The sequence below is a fragment of the Pelodiscus sinensis genome, chromosome 6 (assembly GCF_049634645.1).
Source record: "Pelodiscus sinensis isolate JC-2024 chromosome 6, ASM4963464v1, whole genome shotgun sequence".
NCBI lineage: Eukaryota > Metazoa > Chordata > Testudines > Trionychidae > Pelodiscus > Pelodiscus sinensis.
Window position 1 is genome coordinate 106374057 of NC_134716.1, and position 22000 is coordinate 106396056.

The 22000-nt window shown below is 45.4% G+C and overlaps 1 protein-coding gene across 1 annotated transcript; it reads right to left on the reverse strand.

The window, feature by feature from the left end:
- Positions 1 to 599: 599 nt before the first annotated feature.
- Positions 600 to 21355, reverse strand: UGT3A2 (UDP glycosyltransferase family 3 member A2). Its single transcript, XM_006116765.4, has 7 exons — positions 20971 to 21355; positions 18648 to 18749; positions 8139 to 8256; positions 6535 to 7069; positions 5929 to 6157; positions 2907 to 3126; positions 600 to 1062 (listed from the first exon to the last, which is right to left on the reverse strand). Exons 1-7 carry the CDS (start codon positions 21065 to 21067, stop codon positions 786 to 788), a joined length of 1578 nt encoding a protein of 525 aa, XP_006116827.3. The 5' UTR covers positions 21068 to 21355; the 3' UTR covers positions 600 to 785.
- Positions 21356 to 22000: the final 645 nt, after the last annotated feature.

Here is a 22000-nt window from a genome sequence, read left to right on the forward strand (position 1 = left end):
CTCTACGTGTCACTTCTGAGCCTGCCTTCTTGTCTGTTAATCACAGAGGATGTATCTGGACTACAGTGTTTTTTCGAAAAAAGTAGCCTTTTTTCGAAAAAACTTCACCTGCGTCTAGACTGCAGCTGCGTTCTTTCGAAAGTAAATTGAAAGAACGCGGCAGTTTTTTTGATCACAGTAAACCTCATTTTCAAAGAAGAACGCCTTTTTTTGACAGTACTCTTTCAAAAAAAGGCACTATTGAATGCAAACTGTGCTTTTTCGAAAGAGAGCGTCTAGACTCTCGAAAAAGTGGTTCACTTTTTCAAAAAATCTGCTTATAGTCTAGACACACTATTTCGAAAGAGTCTTTTTTGAAAGATTCGTTCGAAAAAGCCTCTTTTGAAAGAGGCTTGCAGTCTAGACATATCCTGAGACTTTAGAACGCTTCTCTGTATTTGTTTTGAAAGCATTTTTTTGCTCATTTTTAAATTGCAGGTTCAGAAGCTGATCTCTGTTCAACTGTATATCATCTCCTTTGTAACGTCTCAGAAGTTACTTGGGATAGGAAGGGTTATGGTTCTAGGAGTGAATTTAAAACCAAACAAACATGGAGCTAATTTTGTTTTCTCATCCAATGTTTATTACATTTCAGTAGAATTAGGTCATACAGAAGGCTTGGATTATCCAGGAAATGTATAATTTCCCTTACTGTTTCCTTGAAGCAAATAAATCTAGTGGCTACTACCAGCTGCTTATAATTTTTTTTAAAATGATGATATTAACCAAATAGGTAATGTTTAAAATTATGTTTGTTTTTGTTTTCCTGAGCTGCGGATCCTAAAGGCAACAGATTTTAGGAGCTTAATACAAAGATAGATAACCCCGAGGAGAGACCCTGACAGGAACAACACAACATCCAGTAAGTATTGCTGATACCAAGACTGCTGAAATGCATAAGGCTGAAGGTGGGCTCCTCCCCTTACTCGGAGGACATGTTCTATCCATCGTACCAGGCGTTGATCTGGCGGGAGTGGGTGGGAGTGATGAATTGTGCTCAGAGACATAGCTGCGGATTTATACCTGTGTGAAGAGATTAAAATGCAGACTCATGGTTTCAAATGATCATAGTTGAAAGCACAGTCAAATGCAGTTCTCACCTACTGCTCCTGGGCTAAATTAAAACAACCTGAGACCCTTTACAGGACCTTTCATGGTCTCATCCCTGCACTCTCGCTCAGGCTCCCTTTGGGGTGGCAGCAATCAGAGTTCAGATGCCCGGGGCAATTCACAGCTATTTGTTAAAAGGGTCATGCTCGCTTGAGTCTGAGTAGTTCTCTGCATCTGTATGGCCAGGGTTATGCTAAAAAGTAAGCTAGACCCAGCTATGTCAGTTAGGGGTATATGAGGTTATGCTTCTGAGGTTATGTCTACACTACATGCTTCTTGCACAAGAAACTTTTTGTGCATTTGTGCAAGAGTTTGGGGGCAAAAACTTCTTGCACAAGAGCACGTCCACACTTCAAAGCACATCGCAAAAGGCAATGTGCTTTTGCACAAGAGAGCGTCCATGCTGCATGGACGCTCTTGCACAAAAAAGCTCTGATTGCCATTCACAGAATGGCCATTAGAGCACCTGTGCTTTTTCCCAGAGGGGTGTCTTGCACAAGAAACACCTCTGGAGCGTCTACACTTGCCTTTTTGCACAAGAACTCTTGCGCAAAAGGGAGTTATGCCTCGTAAAAGGAGGTTTACCTATGCCGGAAAAAGCCTTCTGTTCTGACGTTTTACTCTTAATTTCCTTGCGCAAAAGCACATTTGAAGTGTGGACGCTCCACAGGTTTTTACACAAAGTCCTTGCATTATAGACATAGCCTGTGTGATGTGTTTAAGCCAACCTAACTCCTGATGTAAACAGCAGTAGGCAACAGAGGAGTTCTTCTGTCTGGCTGCAAGAACCTCTCTTATTACTGGAGTGTCTACACTGAAGCACTTACAGCAGTGCAGCAGTGACACTTCTAGTGAAGACGTAGTCTAGGGTTAAGAAACAAAGCAGTAGTTCTGATCTCCTCATGGAAATCCAGGAATGGAGCCTAATGCAAAGGTTTGTAATGTCAGTGCCTTAATCTAGACCTGCACAAGGCACTTCAGTCGTCGTGAAAATGTAAGTGTATTTATTCTGTTTTAACTTTAGTATTAAAAACACACACAGAAAATCTAATGTAAAGAATCATCATTTGATAACTCGCTGGTCTCATTTTCCACAATGTTTGCTTTCAAACCTTGTCATTTTTGAGACTTATCTTTTACCCTATTCTGGAATGGTCCTGTTTTGAAGGGCCATATTAATAACCAATATATGCAATTACAACAAAACAAAAATCTCTGAACCTGCCACTGCCTTTTGAACATCTAAATTGTTATATGGAAATTTTTGGCACTGTCTTCAGTGGGAGCAGGAATGGATTATAAATCAGCTTTCTGAGGACTGTTCCGATTGAAATCAATGGTAAAAGATTCGGGCCTTAAATACAGTTGGGAAAATTCAGATCCATAACTTGCTGTTGATGCAACTCCATTGGTAGGAGCAATGGTGGAACCTGTAGTTAGGTTTTAAAATACAGGGGTGGTGGGAGAGCAGAGTTTTCTTGCCTCTTCTCCCCAGTTTGAGGAATCAATGTTTCCCCACAACTCTGCTTCCTCCTTGGATGGAGAGGTGGGATCTCCCCCATCCTGTTTTGATCTACTTTAGCAATGGCCCATAGGAGACCATATGGTGATAAAAGTGCCTGCATTGTGGCTATACTACAGCTACTGCTTTTGTTAATAGTAGTGGAGACTTGTAGATCCAAACTATGCCAATGTAGACTTCATACCACTGACTTCACAGGGAATAGATCAAGGCATAACTATGGACAGGAACATACCTTTTATCTTCTATAACTTGCTTCATTGTGCGAGTGAATATGTCAGTGGTAAGCTGGTCTATTCGCAGAGCAATGCCCATTTTTTTGGCCTCTACTCGAACCATGTTGTCGTACTGGTCTCCAAAAAGGGGTATTCCCACAACAGGGACCCCATGATAGATAGATTCCATCAAACTGTTCATGCCTCCGTGGGTAACAAGTAGACGAGCCATAGGATGTCCTGGCCCAAACCAATAAAACATGGTATGTCAGTGGTTGACATTTTGCAGCACTTGTATAGGTTTTAAAAGTAATAATTCTTGTGATTTCTATTAATAAATGTATAGAATGTGTAGCTTTGTAACCACATTATGTATTACTTGTAGCATAATAGTACCTAGAGTTCTCAGTCAAAATCAGGGCCCTGCTGTGCTAGGAACTATACAAATATAGCATGAGACAATGCTCTATCTTGAAGAATTTATAATCAAACAGATGAGACAGTCAGTGAGTGGCAGAAGACAGATAGAGGGATTCAGTATATAGTTGGTAGTTTGGTAAATCTGTCTCTTAAAACTTGTGAACTCTAGTTAGATTTATATAATTGTGCCTCAGTGTATATTGAATCAGCCATTTGCTAACAGGGTCTGTCACATACAGATGGAGGGCTGTTGCATGAACATCCATTCCACGCTCACTAACATTTGAATAGGTCTACCTTGGCCATATAGTGAGTTGTCTAGAGAGAGTAGCTGAGGCTTTGTTTACACATATTAAAGTTTAAAATGCTGCTGCAGCAGTGTTGTTATGGTTCTAGGTAAACCACCTCCATAATGGAAGTTGCTAACAGCACTAGGAGCATGACTCCCAGCACTGTAGCACTATGTACACTGTAATTTTACATCACTGTAACTTGATGTGCTTGAAGGGAGGGGGTTGTTTCATATCCCCCGAGCAAGAAACTTACAGCACAATAACTTGCCAGTGAGGATAAGCCCTGAGGCAATAAAGTAGCTTTTTGAGTTTGGACTTGATTTGGGAGGTAGCCAAAAATGGATCACCTGATAGAGCAACTTGATTAATGAGGGGGCTCGGAAGCTGACCAGGAAGTCACCTGGCAAATCATGGGAGGGACAAAAAAGGGGCATGTGATATCCCCATGTGATTCCTCCACATGACTCCTCCCTACCCCACCCTCATACCTGGGGCCCCACATTTTCCCTTTCCCCTCCCCATTGCACTTCATCTGGGTGGGGGTTCTGTTCTCCCACTGCACCAAATACAGATTTCTGAACTGCAGGGCTCTCTGGAACCTCAGCAGCAAAAGGGTGGCCCCATGCCAGCAGCTCCTCTGTGCAGCTGTGATTACCCCTTGCCCTGTCCACTGGTGAGGCTATACAGACTCCAGACAGGAGAAGTAGCTGCATGGAAGGGCTGGCTGGGGGTGGCATAGACACACAAGAGGAGCTTCTAGCATGGGCCTGTCCGGAGGCCCCACATTCTGTTCCCTCATTGCTGTGGTTCCCTGCTGAATGTGAGCCCTCAAGGCATCTGGGGAGGGGCATGTGATCCTTCTCACCAGGCAGTGCCCACTGACCAGATCAAGACAACAAGGTTGGACAGGAGGAAGGAAACAGGAAAGAAGGGTCTTGGAACCATGAAAGCACTGACCAAAATGCAAAAGGGCCTCAGACAGGTGGGGACATTGAATGCGTATTTTTGTGTGTGCAGGTTTTGTTGTGTTTCTGCAGAATCTGTTAGTCTGTGTGCTTTGGTATGAATGAAATGTGTGAATGTGTGTTTTCAGAGCATATTCTACAAAGCCTCTGAGTTCCCTCTTTTACTTGTCACGTGTCCCCAAATGGACTAAGCTGTAACTGGAGTGTCTATGTGCGTGGAGCTCTGGGCTAGCAGGTTTAAGCTACTGAAGATAATTGAGGGCTTCAGCACCAGTCTTGAGGATTTGCTTAATTTAATGAAGAAGACCTAACAGAACAGCCACTCTATGTACCACTGAGGCTTTGTCTAGACTACAATGATCTATTGGAAAAAGGTACACAAAATGCTCTCCGCAATTTGCGTACCTTTTTCTGATGGTTTTTTTGGAAGAGGCTTTTCCGAAATTTGGCCCATCTATACCTGGCCAAATGTCAGAAAATCCTCTTTCAGAAGAGTCCTTCTTCCTCGTAAAAGGGGAAAAAAAGGAGGAGCAGATGCGTTCCCTGGACGTGGCGGAGTTTTTCCAAGATATATCCAGTATCCCAGAAAAACACCGTAGTCTAGATGCAGCCTGAGTGCTTTATCCTGTTCCACGCAGTTGCAGGTAAAGATACTGAAGTTAATGTAAGATACTCTCACATGAGCTAACATGTTACAAGCGTGACGAGACCTGTGACAGAAATATACAGATGGAACATGTAAATGCAACTAGTGAAAGTTTCTGGGTGAGGAGAGGTAGGGGTATTGCAGACAGGAAAATCCTGAGCAGATCGTAAGTAAGGCAGGGAATGGCTTCTAGTCTTTATTACATCATCCACACTGTCAGCACTGAGCAACAGACATCTTTTCCGTCTGCTACCCCTATGGGGGGCGAGTTCCTAATAATAGTTCCAGATGGAGAACAGACAGTTTACATTGTATATGCACCACCAAACCTGCACTCGGGTATATTATGACAAGATACATGGATCTACTGATCCTAGGCTGAATTAGAGCCCTTGGATATGCAAAGGATATAGCAAAATAAACAGACTTATTTCTTATTTATGCAGACATTAGTCTGTTCACACAAGCTGGAATATTAGTTTTAAAACCATAAAATTAGCTGCTCATTCCCTATTTAGCACTTCTGAGCCTAACAAGTTATGAGTCATGTCCTGTTCTTATGGAAGAGAATAGGACTTAAGCCTTCATAAGACAGGCTGAGGCTGTCTATACCAATGGATATAGCACTGGAAACCTTTACAGGATTCTGATTTGCCTGAATACGCAAGCACATTTCAATAAAGCCTAATGTCAGGATTTCTCCCATTGCTTTCCTTACCTAACAGATCATTCTGAGGGAGCCAATCAGCAATTTTCACATTTGATGCCAGTTTCAGCTCTTTAGGCCATTTGGAGTACTGACACCTCCAGATCACTCTTTGGGAAAGGTAGGCAAATGCAGCATTCATCTCCTGTAGTACTTCCAAGTGCGGGATTGAGGATAACATTGAGCCCAGTGTCACAATGATAAAACCATCTTCTGAGTTTGCTATAAAGTCTTCAAGCTCCTGCACCAACAAAACACAACCTTTAACTCCTAAAATAACTTCACTTGCATCAAATACTGTTGTTTCAATCTTTAAATGGCTTTCACTAATTTGTATGTTCTTATTACAGTTTTTCATTTTATAATGTTTTCAATCCAAGAATCTCAAAGCACTTATCAAACATTTTAAATTCTCCTCCTAAGTAAGGTAATCATCTATCTGTAAAATGGGTATAACAACAATACAACACAAACATAATAATGTCCATGTTTTCCACTGTAGCTTCTAATCTGGGTGTTTTAAATTCTATTTGAGTGAGATATATCTAGGTGCTTCTTTTATCAGGTGCTGCTGTGTATCCACCATGACCATTAACTTCATCTTCCAAGTTTACTCACCTGAGAAAGTGGTTTGGAAGGCTTGGCCAGTAAACCTCCAATATACACAGTATTTGGAAGAAGCGGGCGTGCAAATTCTAAAGAAAAGTCAGTGTTATAAATCCATAATTCTGCTTTTAAGTAGAGCTCAGATAAAAAAGTTCTGGACTCAGCAGTGAAATGCTCCTTGATGACACTTTCAAATTTGGCTTGGGCTTGATTTTCTACTATGATTGAAACAAGAGACATTAGACAGTTCTTCACACGGCACCAGAAGTCCATGTGATCGGTTAGGTGGGAATGAAATACTGGAACATAAGACAAGGGGCTAGGAATCCCAGCCTGTGGTCCATTAGCAAAAGTTCCAGGAAACACCGCAACAAAAGGCAGGTCTAGTTTCTCTGCAACCAAGAAGGAACAGGGATTAAAACCATCTATCACTGTTATGTCAAATTTTTCATCCTTCAGGGAGTTCAGGGTCTCTGATTCATTTAGTATGAATTGACACTGGTAGGCCAAATGGTTCATGAAATTCATATAATGGCTGAGGTCCTCTCTGTGGAGAAAAATAAGACCACTAATTAAATAATATAGTTTAAGCCTAACTTATTTTCCACACAGGGCTATAGTCTCAGCACGGTGCTAAGAGTGTTGTTATCATTGATTAATCTCTGCCATGAAAATTTAAATATAATAATATCTAGCTCTTCTATATCCCTTTGTAATCGATAGATCTCTATTACAAAGGAAATCAGTATCATGGCCCCCATTTTACACATAGTGGGACATAGGCACTGGGAGAGGAAGTGCCTTGCTGAGGATCACCCAACAGGCCAACAGCAAAGACCCCAGATCTTCTGTCCAATGTTCTATCCACTAAACACAACGCACCATTATTGGGTTTAGTGTGTGGGGCTAGGTAGTGTTTGGTGACCTGTGATAGACAGATCAAATGACATGATCTATTGGCCCCTTCTGACCTTAAACTTTATGACACCAGAGGAAAGAAATGTAAATGGTAACAAAAAGGATCAGACACACTCAGGCACCTCTCTGACACTTGATATGAGGCTAATAAACATGCAGAGCAATTTCCCGTTTGTGAATGAGAACTGTGCTTAATCTTCTGCTTTGTCAACTTATTTAAAATGCAGTAAATATAGCGATTCAGCAATGACAATTATTTCTGAATTATTTAATTAAAAAAATGTTAAATTAGCCATGAATTTTATTAGCTCTCAGTGATTTGACCAGCTCCGGGTGATGACTTTTCACCTTTCAGGGAGGTCCTGCCCTCCATAAATGAGTAGGTGTGTTTTGACTGATTTGGGGTAATCACAAAGGAGCTGATCTATATGATAGATCTGAATTTTCCCAGGTTAATCAGTGTAATTTTTTCTTGCAGCTGATATATCCAGGCATAGATATTGTATTGAACTGGATGGGTCTGAGAGACAGAGAGAAATGGAGTCCAGTCACTCAAAAACTATGTTTGTAAAATCCCTCTTCAGTATCCCAACTCTAATAAACAAGAAACTGATTTTTTTAAAGCTAAGATTAGCAAAGCTTTTCCCAAACAGTTTAAACTCCTTAAGAAACTATGCATAATAATGATGAAGTAATACCTGCCCATCAGAAAATCCTCCATGTTGTCAGCAAACCACTTCTCATATACATTGAGATAGTCCTGGTTGGCAGACCAAGCTGTAATTTGGTAGGTATCTGGTCTCTTATATTTGAGCCCTATAATATGTATGATTAATAAATAAGAAATTTTCCATAAGCATACCTGCATTTAATACAAGCTTATTTTTTGGAATAGTGTTTTTGGAATATAAGATTAACAAGTTCTAAAAAATGTAATCCTACTGAGAAATTAATGCTTAATGTTGCCTGACCAACCTAATTGCTTTCTCTAATGAGATAATTGGCTCTGTGGATGTGGGGAAAGTGGTGGGCATGATATCTTATAGAAAGCTGGCTAGATCATCTGGCTCAATGGGTAGTGATCATCAGCTCGCTGTATTGTTCCAGGGGTCAGTCCTGCAGCCGGTTTGCTTAACATCTTCATTAATGATCTGGATGATGGGATAGATTGTATCTTCAAAAAGTTCATTGATGACACTAAGCTGGGGGAGAAGTGTTATACTTATAAGAAGCACACAGGATCTGTTCCAGGGGAAAGGCAATACACCATGTTTATTGCAAATACAGCATGTGCACTCCCACACACAAGCAAACACGAACCCACACACACACACTTTGCAGCTGGTGTTATAGTTACTAGTCTTACTGGTGTTTGTGCCAGCCTAATGGCCAATTGGGCTTGACATGAGGAAAGAGCTGGATTCTGTTGGCTGCGTTCTGATGCTCTGCAGTTGTCTATTCAGGAGTAACCCAAAGCTTCATGGCTACATATCCCAGTTTTATGGTTGCAAGTCCCAATTTTAGTTTTTGCTGTGTCAGGGTTGAGGTCATCTAACTGTTTTACCTCAAGGCTATCTCCATTGTCATGCTCCATTCAGGTGTGTGCCTTTTGCTTTAGAGTCCTCAGTTCTGCCCTTTTTCTGCCACCCTGAATTTCAGTTGATGCCTGAGTTCACACCTCCTTCAAGGGCACCATTTTGGGAGCATGGGGGAGGGGGGGCGCAGCTGTGTGCTCCAGGAAGTGGCTATCTTTTCATCCCATTCCCCAGATGTTAAGGGAGCGAGGGGAAAGTGCTCTCATTCTGTACATGCCTCTCACACCTGGCTGGTGAACTCCCTTCTGCAGCCAGGTGTGAGAGGAATGCACAGAATGCAAGTAATTTCCCCTCACTCCCTTAGTGTCTTGGGAATGGAATGAAAAGCTAACCATGTCCAGGAGCGCATGGCTCCTGCCCTCTCTATCCTCTTGAAATGGCGCCCTTGCACTCCTTGTTACTCATTCTGGTGCTGGAGTCTTTTGTCTCGTCTTCCCACATTCACATATTCCTCACTCACACAAAGAACAGTTTACTTCAGAGAAAGCAATTTCTCTTACAAAGGAACAGGAAGGATTTCTTACAGGCTTACAAAATTAAAAAGATAATTTTAAACAATTTCTTACTAATTTATTATACCTATAAACAATTTCTTACTAACTCATAATACCTAATACAGAATATGTTTGAATACCTAGTAGCTGCTATAAAAGCTTATAGCAGTTGCTAGGAATTCAACAAAGCTTATGAAATAAAATCTACATAAACATACAAAACAAAGCTAAATCTATATAACTATAGCAGCAGACTTACTTGGCAATGCCTGGGTTCTTTAGGGCAGAGGCTTGGGGATATAGGGAGGGTGCAGAAGGCTGGGGGCCAGGAGAACATTTTGTCCCCCCAGTCCCTCTGCCCAGCTGGGGCCAGTTCTCCTCCCTCGCAAGGCCATCCACCAGGCCATCCAGGTCCTGTTCTCTCACCATAACCTTAGCCCACTTGGGGCCTGTTCTCTCTCCCCCTCCAAGTTACCCCCTGAGCCTGCCCATGGCCTGTTATGTACCCCAACTCCAGGCCACACACACCCAGCCTGGCCAGGGCCTATTCTCTCCCCCCAGCGGCTACATCCCCAGCCCGTAAGGGGCCTATTCTCTCCCTGCTAGTTATCCCCCCAGCTTGCCCAGGGTCTGTTTCCTCCCACCCCAGGCCACACACCCCTCCACCTGTCTGGGGCCTATTCTCTCCCCCTACCCCACCCAGTGCCTGTTCTCTCACCCACCCCAGGCCACCCTCTAGCTCAACTGCCTGTTGCCCAGGATCTGTTTTCTCCCTCCCACAGGCCACCCCCCCCCCCCCCCAGCCTGCCTGGGTCCTGTTCTCTCCCCCACAGGCCACCCTCCCAGCCGACTGAGGGCTTGTTCTTAGGGTTGCCAGGTGGTTTCAACAAAAATACCAGACACACTTGACATTACATCACAATCTACATTACTTCTTATTTAGAAAATATTTTCTCAATTTGTTTCCCGAACAGAAAGCTCAAATACTGGACTGTCTGGTTCAAAAACGGACACCTGGTAACTCTGCTTGTTCTTTCTCACGCAGTCAATCCTGGGCCTGTTTTCTTCCTCTCCCTAAGTCCCCCAGCTGCCAGTGGCCTGTTCTTTACCCCCCTACCCCCCAATCTGGTGCTGTGGCCAAGGGGTAGGAGGGAAGGGAAGGTTTCAGGGCGGGGGAACTACTTACCAGTGGGCTGGTAGGCAAGATGGCAGAGCACCAGCCCTGCTGACCACTCCCTTTGGTGCTATGGCAGTGCCCAGTGGACATGCTGCAAGATAGCTCTCCCCTCCGGGCTCACTGCCCTCCCTAGCCACTCTAATATCACGTGCCTCAGAAAAGCAGCCCCTCTCTTTGAATGTTATGGGAAGCTGTCCTGGGGCTTCCAGTTGTCTTGGCACAACCAAACCCTGACATTGTGTTAAGTTGGGAGACGAGGAAGCTGCATACCAAATTTGAGGGTTCTACCTCTTACAGTTTAGGAGTTCTTGAACAAATGGTCTTGCAGAAAGACACACAGACTGACAGACACACACTAAAAGATAGATTAGATTAGATAAAATAGAACAAAGCTATAAAATAAAGCCTATTTTACTACTACTATGTGTCAGGCCTACAGAGGCCAGCTATGCTGCAGGGTAGGGATAGAGTCGAGAGTGACCTAGACAAATTGGAGGATTGCGCCAAAAGAAATCTGCTGAGGTTCAACAAGGATAAGTGCAGAGTCCAGCACTTAGGATGGAAGAATCCCAAGCATTGTTACAGGCTGGGGACCAACTGGCTAAGCAGCAGTTGGGCAGAAAAGGACCTGGGGATTACAGTGGATGAGAAACTTGACTATAAGTCAACTGTGTGCCCTAGTGGGCTGCATTAGTAGGACCACTGTCAGCAGATCTAGGAAAGTGATTTGTTCTCCTTTATTCAGCACTGGTGAGGCCACTTTTAGAGTATTGTGTCCAGTTTTGCCCTCCCCACCACTACAGAAAAGATGTGGACAAAATGATAAGAGTCTAGTGGAGGGAAACAAAAATAATTAGAGGGCTGAGGCACATGCCATATGAGAAGAGGCTGAGGGAAGAAGAAGTTACTCACCCTGTGTAGTAACGATGGTTCTTCGAGATGTGTCCCCGTGGGTGCTCCACTCCAGGTGTCGGGTCCCGTCCCGGCGCCGCTGATCGGAAGTTTTCCATAGCCGTAGTTGGGCCGGACCGCGCATGCGCGAGCGGAGCGCGCGGCGTTCGCGCCTTTGCAACGGTCCGGCCCCCCCCCTTGTCAGTTCCTCTCACCGCTCGGTCCCTGAAAGACAAAGCAGAGAGACCCGGAGCGGGGAGGAGGGTGGGGCGTGGAGCACCCACGGGGACACATCTCGAAGAACCATCGTTACTACACAGGGTGAGTAACTTCTTCTTCTTCTTCGAGTGGTCCCCGTGGGTGCTCCACTCCAGGTGAGTACAAAGCAGTAACCCAGAACGCGCTCCGGGTCAATTATTTTCTACCGTGGACAGTACCGCAGAGGCTACTGCAGCGTCTGAAGCCCACCTCTTCGTTATGGCATAATGCCGTGCGAAAGTTATACTAGAAGCCCAAGTAGCCGCACGGCAAATATCCGCCAGGGGAACTCCCCTTGCAAATGCAGTGGAAGTCGCTACAGCTCTCGTGGAGTGAGCCCGAGGTAATGAAGGAAGAGGTTTGTTTCTAATTGAATGACATTCCATAATACAGAGTGTGATTAATTTTGCAATGCGTTGAGTGGAAAGTGCCTTGCCTCTCGATCTAGGTGCCAAAGATACCAACAACCTGTCGGTTCGTCTCCACTGGCGCGTTCTGTCTATGTAGAACGACAGTGCACGTCGGACGTCAAGTGTGTGGAACAGAGCGTCTCTACTGGAGGAATGAGGTTTGGGATAAAAGGTCGGAAGAACGATAGGTTCATTGATATGGAAAGAAGAACAAACTTTGGGGATAAAGTCCGGATGTAATCGGAGCGTTACTGTGTCCTTGGAAAAAACAGTGAAGGGGGGGCTTACCATCAGCGCCCCCAATTCCCCTACCCGTCTCGCCGATGTAATTGCAAGCAGGAAGATTGTTTTCATCGTTAAAATATGTAGCGAAACCGATGCCAAGGGTTCGAAAGGTGGGTGCATAATGGTATCCAGCACTAAATCGAGATTCCAGGAAGGAGAGGGCGCGCTTCGTGGCGGATATAAGTTTTGAAGTCCCTTCAAGAACCTTTTTGTAATTGCGTGAGAGAAGAGCGCAGAACCCCCTACTGGTTGATGAAAAGCACTGATGGCTGCCAAGTGCACTCTTAAAGACGAAAGCGTAAGACCTGACTCTCGTAAATCAAGGATGTAGTCCAAAACGTTCTGTAGAGGAGACGATAGGGGGTCTATATTGTTCTGAATGCACCAGTCAGAAAATCTCCGCCACTTTGCCAGGTAGGTATTCCGTGTAGACTCTTTTCTACTATGAAGAAGTACTGTCTTGACCTCTTCGGAGCATAGATTTTCATCTCCTTTCAACCAGTAAGAAGCCACGCCGTCAGATGCAGCGACTGCAGCCTGGGGTGTAACAGTGTCCCCCCTTCCTGAGTGAGGAGATCCTGATGGAGAGGAAGAAGGTAAGGTGGTTGAATTGACATCCTGTGTAAGAATGGAAACCAGGCTTGTCTGGGCCATGCTGGAGCTAGGAAAATGACCGTTGCTGCCTCTAACCTGATTTTCTCTAGTGTTCTGGAGATAAGCGGCGTGGGAGGAAACGCATACAGAAGTGCTTTCTTCCACCTGATCAGAAACGCATCGCCGAGAGAGCTCTTGCCGAGCCCCGCTCTCGAGCAATATAGGTGACATTTCTTGTTGTCGTATGTTGCAAATAGGTCTACCAGTGGAGTACCCCATCTCTGGAATATGGCAGATAGAATGTCTGTCCTTACTTCCCACTCGTGATCCGTGGGAAACTGTCTGCTGAGGGAGTCTGCAATCACATTGGCGGTGCCAGGTAAGTACGATGCTGTTATGCTTACGTTGTTCTGTATGCACCAATTCCAGCACCGCACTGCTTCGGCGCATAGGGAACGTGATCGTGCTCCCCCTTGTCTGTTGACATAATACATCGCCGCTACGTTGTCTGTCAGTATCCTTACTGTAAGCCCTCTGATCTGGGGAAGAAAGTGTTTGCATGCGTAGAAGATTTATATGCAGACGTCTCTCGTTGAGCGACCATTTGCCCTGTATTCGCTCGTTGTCCATATGGGCTCCCCAGCCTATGAGCGAGGCATCCGATGTTATCTGCACTGTTGGTTGCTGTCGATGGAATGGAACTCCCGTGAGAAGGTTTCTCGCTTCTGTCCACCATTGCAGCGATCTCTGAACATGTGGAGGTAACCACACTAGCTTCTGAATGTCGTGCCTCACGGGGACGTAAACCGTGGATAGCCAATGCTGAAGGCTCCTCAAGTGGAGGCGTGCATGAGGAACTACTGCTGTGGCCGCTGCCATGTGCCCGAGGAGACGAAGGCAATTGTGTACCGATATGGTCATGTTGCCAGTGAGTATAGTGACAAGATCCTTGATTGCCTGAAATCTTTCTTGCGGTAAGTAAGCTCTTGCCATGCGTGAGTCTAGGTTTATCCCTATAAACCTTATAAACTGAGTTGGAATAAGTGTCGATTTCTGCTTGTTGAGAAGGAGGCCGAGTGATTCGAAAGTTTGTTCGACCATCGCCACCATTTGTGACGCTTCTCGCTGCGTGGCGCCTTTTATTAAACAGTCGTCCAGGTACGGATATATTATCACCTGTAACCGACGCAGATAAGCTGCTACGACGGCCAGGGTCTTTGAAAACGCTCTGGGTGCTGACGCCAGCCCGAACGGTAGAACGCGATATTGAAAGTGATCGTGGCCTATCATGAATCGTAGAAAACGTCTGTGCGCAGGATGTATTGTGATGTGAAAATACGCATCTTGTAAATCGAGGGCAGCGAACCAATCGTTTAAATCGAGGGACGGTATTATGGAATTCAGGGTCACCATTTTGAAACGCTGTCTGCGAAGATAACGATTCAAACCTCTTAAATCGAGAATGGGCCTCCAACCCCCCGTTTTCTTTTCCGTTAGAAAGTATCTGGAATAAAACCCTCTTCCCTTGAACTGATCGGGGACCCTCTCTATTGCTCCGATATCCAGGAGACGATGAACTTCCTGTTGCAAGAGATTTTCTTGAGATGGGTCCCTGAACAGGTACGGGGAGGGTGGGGTGGTGGGGGGGATGGAGGTGAAAGGAATGGTGAAGCCGTTGTTTATGACTTCCAGTACCCATTTGTCCGTTGTTATCTCGACCCATTGGTGGTAGTAAGGTCGTAAGCGGTGGTGGAACATGGGTTTGTCCAGGTTGATTGGTAGTGTGCGCTTGCCCTCGACCAGGGAGTCAAACTTGCTGCTTTGAGGCAGCCGTGCCTGTCACTCTAGGTGGTGGTGGACGCCTCCGCTGGGGGCGCTGTCTCGATCGCGCTTGGTCGAAGGGGCGATTCTGCTGTCTCCTCGACTGATAGTCATACCGTCTCTGGTATGGGAAATAACGCCGGCGACGGAATGGTGGTGCGTACATGCCGAGTGTGCGAAGCGTTGTTCTTGAGTCCTTCCCAGTATGAAGGATCTCATCTGTTTTCTCCGCAAACAATTTTATCTTATCGAACGGGAGGTCTTCTACCTTGGAGTGCAGCTCCTTAGGTACCGCGGCCGTGGCGAGCCAAGAAGATCGCCTCATTGATACCGCTGTTGCTACTCCCCGAGCCGCTGTATCAGCTATATCCATAGCTATCTGAAGATTGGCCTTTGAACACGCATAGCCCTCCTTGAGAATAGACCGTAGTAGCTCCCTGTCTGTCTCTGATGATCTCTGAGACAGCTCAGTAAGCTTTGTTATACTATCAAAGCTATGATTGGCTAGGAGAGCTGTGTAATTCGCTATGCGAAGGAGCAACGTGGCTGATGTGTAAACCTTACGGCCAAAGGCATCCAGTTTCTTCGCCTCCTTATCAATGCCCGCATTTTTCAGCTGCGGGTTCTTAGCCCTTTGGAGAGCTGCGTCGACCACCAGCGAGTTTGGTTGCGGGTGAGTGAAAAGAAATTCTGAATCTTTAGACGCTATAAAATATCGCTTTTCTGCCGGTTTTGACGTTGGTAGAGTCGAAGCCGGGGTACGCCAGATTTCCGCAGCTGATTGGAGGATAGCCTCGTCCATAGGCAAGGCGACCTTAGATTGTTGTTTAGGGTTTAGGTTCCTCCAGAGCTTAAATTGTTTCGTTGGAGTGTCCAATATCTGAACCTCCTGAGATTGGGCCACTCTCCTAAACAGATCTTGAAAGTCCTTTGTGTCGTCTGGGGGAGATGGGTCCCCCTCAAACAGTGCGTCGTCAGGGTAGGATGACGACATATCTTTTTGTGACATATTGTGCAGCTGATCGTCCACATCCGATATCTGCCCTTCCTCAGGCTCAGATAGCTGGACTGAAGGTGAGTGGGTGTGCTGTCGAGATGACGCCCCCTTCCAGTCCTTAATTGGTGATAATTGTCGCGATTCATGAGGGGTATGACAACAACAATGGCCAGGACGATAGTGATGCCTTTCATATTCGGATGCTTGATGGCCCCTATGATCAGGATGATCAGGCGAAGACCTTCGGGAGGAGTATCTACTGGCATACCTCCTATGATAGGATCTTGGGGGGGAATAACTTGGTGAACGAGATCTATATGATGATTCCCTATAATAACGATGACATCGCCCGTGACGATCAGAATAACGAGACCTTGATCTGCATCGCGGGGACCTTGTTTGGTGATGAGAAGATGTGCGATGAGTAATGCTTGGTGAATGAGAGGGAGAGATTGAAGGCTCGAGTGAGGGTGAAATTGAATGCCTCGTGACAGATTTCTTAGCAGCCTTAGTGGGGACTGCAGAGACAGAAGGAGTCTCTCCCCCTTGCACTGATAAAGAAGAATGGGCAGGGGGAGGACTAAGCAGGACTGCTTCGTGCTGCTGTGTTACTGCCCTAGCCGGCACCCCAGGCAGCTGTTCTTGCGGTGCCGTTGCAGCTGCAAGCTGATCGGCCGGTGCCGAGTCGGCACGGAGGGGGGCGCTCTGTTTATTATGCTCACTGAGCTCCACGGTGCCGTGTGGCAGGGTTGCATCCGGTGCCGGACCCGGTGCCGGCTTACCCTGACTCAGTGCCGGCATTTGCGGTGCCGTTCTGACTCGCGGCTGGGCAGACTGCCGCGGCTCCAGCCCTTGGAGCGGTGCCGAGCGCTGCGTGTCAGTTGCGCTCTCAGCGGGACGTATAGCCGGTGCCGATGACGTGCGGCTTGATGTTGCCGCCTGCGGCTTATTTGATCTCTCCGGCTGTCTCGCGGCCCCGGAGGCTCCCTGTTTATGTCCCTGAGACACACGGGACAATGAGGGGGGCGGGAGGGAACGGGCAGGGGAAGCCCTTTTCTTTTGCGTTCCCGTTGCCGGTGGAGACTTCGCTCTGTTACCGTGCCCTCCGGGCGCTCCTGATAGATGTTGCTCAGAAGGCTGTAGCGCTTTATCACAGAGGAGGAGCTTTAAGCGCATATCCCTTTCTCTCCGCGCTCTGGGAGTCAGCTTTGCGCAATGAGCGCATTTTTGCGGGACATGCGACTCTCCCAGGCATCTGACACAGGCTTCATGCCCGTCGGAGGCAGGCATAGCCTCCTTGCAGTGTATGCACCGCTTAAAACCTGGTGAGCCAGGCATAATCTCCCTCTCTCGTCCTCTTCTTGTTTTGTTTGTTGTTTGTTTTTTTTTTTTTTTTTAACTACTATTCTTTATCTTCGTCTGTTTCTTTTTCTTGTCTTTCTCTCTTTTTTTTTTTTTTTTTTTTTTTTAGTCGGTCCTGTGAGGAGAGAAACGGCGTTCCGCCAGCGACCACGGGCGGCTGAGAGGAACTGACAAGGGGGGGGGGCCGGACCGTTGCAAAGGCGCGAACGCCGCGCGCTCCGCTCGCGCATGCGCGGTCCGGCCCAACTACGGCTATGGAAAACTTCCGATCAGCGGCGCCGGGACGGGACCCGACACCTGGAGTGGAGCACCCACGGGGACCACTCGAAGAAGAACTAGACTTATTGGCTACGTCTACACTGGCATGATTTTCCGAAAATGCTATTAACTGAAAATTTTTCAGTTAAAAGCATTTTCGGAAAAGCATGTCTAGATTGGCAGGATGCTTTTCTGCAAAAGCACTTTTTGAGGAAAAGCATCCGTGGCCAATCTAGACTAGGTTTTCCGCAAAAAAAGCCCCGATCGCCATTTTCGCGATCGGGGCTTTTTTGCAGAAAACAGAACTATGCTGTCTACACTGGCCCTTTTGGGCAAAAGTCTTTCGGAAAAAGACTTTTGCCCGAATGGGAGCAGCATAGTTTTTCCGGAAAAGCACTGATGATTTTACATGAGATCGTCAGTGCTTTTCCGGAAATTCAAGTGACCACTGTAGACAGCTGGCAAGTTTTTCTGGAAAAGCAGCTGATTTTCTGGAAAAACTTGCCAGTCTAGACACAGCCATTTAGTCTGCAGAAGAGAGGAGTGAGTGGGGATTTTATAACAGCCTTCAACTGACTGAAGGGGGATTCCAAAGAGGCGATTCTCAAAGGTGGCAGATGATAGAACAAGAAGCAATGGTCTCAAGTTGCAGTGGGAAGGATCTAGATTGGCTGGCTAGTAGGAAAAACTATTTCACTAGAAGAGTGGTGTGGCAAATAGATTGCTAAGGGCCATGCTGGAATCTCCATTATTAGAGGTTTTTAAGGCCAGGCTTGACAAAGTCTTAGCTGAGATGATTTAGTTGCAGTTTGTCTTGATTTGAGCAGGGGGCGTTAAACTAGATGACCTCCTGAGGTCTCTTCTAATCCTTCTGTGAATCTGTGATTCTATAAGAAATTTGAAAATGAATTTATAATGGAAAAGATTAAGGACCTTAAATATGAGGAAAAACTATAAGAATGATGAGAGCCTAGTTTGCACTTGCTATGCATACACTTTTATTACTTAGAATAGAATATGGATATTACTTTGGGTCATAAGTTTTTCTTAGAAAGGTGCCTTTACCTGGGATCATTAGAACTCCTGTCTGTAGTAACATCCTGACTTCATGACCTCTATTATGCAGCACATTTGAGATTTCATCCATTATAAGATAATGGCTTCCTCCTATGGATTAAACAAAAACCATGACATATTATTGAATACAATTACCATTGCAATATGTAGATAATTCTGGCAAATATAAAGTTTGACTTCAAACAAAGCAACAGGAAATTGAGACATTTGCAGTGATATTTATAATTTTGCCATGTAAACAAGCTAGATTGGGCTTCCCCCCCCCCCCCATGGTAACCCCATTTGAAACAATTGACACAACTGTGTTCAGTGTTTTTAAGACCAATGTGTTTCTACTTTTATTTTTTAAATTTTACTTCTACAAACTGTAAAATGCCAATTTTATAGACTCTTAATTGACAACCCATTCCATCCCCAAACCTGGCAGCTAATGCACAAGCTCCTGCTTCTGTCCCAGTGTTTCTGCCAGGACCCACTGTGTCTGAAAAAAGACTTTAGGCTGGGCAATCCTACCTGCCCCACACATAATCACCCCATTTCCTCTGCTGCAATGACCACTGTAGCCCCTGCTATGAGTCCCACTCTTATCTCATGTGTATAGGGGAAACCATTCTGGGGTCTTTCTCTCACTACTGCAAGAGTGTTGGAGGAGTAGAAAATACGAGGGGGTGATAGAAAAAATCCACCCTTTGCCCACACACAATATTTCCATTTAAGGGGCACTAGCTTGCACTTCCCCCTTCCCGTTGCTCTTTTGCATTGGTTCCATGCCCACTTTTGAGTTGAATGTGGCATATTAAGGATGGTGTTGGTATTGCAATTCATCACTTTGAGAGTTGGGGTGTGTGGAGTGTGGTGTTCCTCATCCAGTTTGCAGGTCTCAGGGCACTCTGTAGTAAAGCATGTGATCTGGGATGAAAGCAGCAGCCAGTATGGGAAAAAACAGCCTCAAACAAGGTGGGTGAGTTGTGCCTTCCTGCCATACAAAGCATCTTACTCTATGTGTCTCTGCTTTTGGTCAGGGTAAGTTCTTGTTTTGGGTTCTAAGAATAAAAGTAGTGCCACCTTCCAGCCAGAGTATTTCATGTTTTTAATCTAATTTCTCTGCCTGCTGGAAAGATAACACTCTACTCCCATAGGCTGACCCAGGCCTTCCTCCTCCAACTCAGTGGATTTGCAGAAGAGACTTCTAGCACTGCAGCATCCTTCAGAAAGCCATAGATATGTGAGGGGCTCATGTTTTGTAGTGTGGATGCATCTCAGCTCTATCCAAAGCCTCTGAAAAACCCTCGAAACATTGACGCAGACTTAAAGAAAGAGGAGAAGATACATTGACAGATCCCTGATTCCCAGTTCTTTGTTCTCCTATAAGCTGTAGAAGGATAGGCTCAGAATCTTTACTCAGGAAAAGTTTGCACTGAAGAACGTCAGAATTGGGTTCTGTGTGCTTGTATTTAGTCTGGGTGAGTGAAAAGAGGAATGTGACAGGGTTACTTTGGTTTTATTTTCTCTATTCTTTTTTCTTTGTTAGTCTATGAAATAACAGAGTGTGTGCTGTTCCTGGGGCTGGAGTGAGGCTCCACCCGGGGATATTTCCTCACAAGTTCAACTTGCTGGTTAAAAGGATATTTGCTGAAGGCCCATAGGATCTGAATTACTGATGCCAAAATTGCTGTGCATAACAACTGTTTTGCTGTAACCTCAGTTTAACAGTCCTCCTTATTGTATGACAGAAATAACACTCCTACCTTGGCAACAAGTCTAATGATTGGCAAAGTAATCTGGGGAGAGTTCACTTGGCTAAATTCCCAGCTAATGGAACAGCCATGACATTCCAAATGAAATATTGCAAAAAGGCAAAGTAAACAAAGGAATACATATTCACTCCCATTCCAGAGTAAGAATAGATCTGAATGCTGTGCAGTAATGTGGATTTTTAAAAGATTACATAGAGCATTGGAATACATGTCCTGTAAACAGAGATCACAGTATGTGCCATGCTTAAGACTTCCCTCGGAAGTATGTTCCAGTCAAAGTGTCTTTTGGCCAGCTAGTGTGAGACTCCTCCGAAGTATCACTTCTGCTCTTTCCCATTGCTACCTACTCAACCTTCTTCTTTTCTTATCTCTGAGAAAAACACTCTCCCAGCTTAGGCACTCCTTTAAAAGCATGCACTGCTAACTGTCCCATTCAAGAGACCAAAAAGTCCCTTATAATTTGTCAGAGGAAAACATGCATGTGCTTTAAAAAAGCTTGGAAGATTATGCAAGACTCTTGTGCAGTGCTGTCCCTTGGCTATCTGAGCACTCACCGATAAAGGAGAGAATCAGAATCTTGAAGGCTTCAGGGAGTAGGAATTGCAGGAGGAAAAGCAGAGCGAGAAGTGTCCATCTCCCTCCAGCCATCATCCTGCAGCAAGCCACACCTCCAGAGCACAAAAAGCCAGACTTCCCTGGATTCTGTCAGCCGACGGTCAGGGGGGTGGGTGGGCGTGTGTGTGTGTGTGTGTGTGTGTGTGTGTGTGTGTGTGTGTCCGAGAAAAGGTTTAACGTCCGTGCCTTTACCACTAGGACCGGGGTCCCGTCGCGGAGGGCAGCCAATAGGCTGACAGACGCCCCAAGTTTATAGGAAGAGCTTATTACATCTCAGATTTCAGCTGCTAGGATACAGGATCCCTTCACAGTGGGCAGTCTAGGGAAGACTGAGAGAATGCCCCAACGGATCTGTCCCCTGGGAGGGACACGATCCAAAACTCCCAAGCTCTTCCTATACCTGTCCCTTATGACCGGCTGAAGTTCCTTTAAATTGTGCTTGGTTCTGTTACAGCAACTGAAGGAGTCAGGTTAAAACTTAAACAGTTACAGGTTTATTAAAGAAGCTTATAAATCATATGGTTACAATGGCTATTGCTCTATATTTTTAACTGCTAGCAAATACAGATTTTAAAAATGGTTACAAAGAAAATAAAGATAGAAAATAGAAATAATGGTACCAAGTGACAGCTTAATCTTTAAAGAGCTCTAAGTCTATGTGTACACTTAAGACAAAGGACACATCCAGGTACAATTTTTACCCCTTTCTGTGCCTCTTGACTCCAGCAGGTCAAGCCAGGGCCGGTCCCTTAATTCCTCGATGAATACGAGGTGGGCGTCCCTGTGGAACCTCAGGAGGTCAAACACCTAACCTGACCAGCAGATTGATGGTAGATTGACACTCAGAGTAAATGTGCTGCTGGACCCATCTTAATACCCATAGGGGCCCGTATCCTCTTTCTTATCTAAGATACCAAATTGTACTGGTCTGTCTTTGTGATGCCAGTTCTTACAAGCAAGTTTCAACTT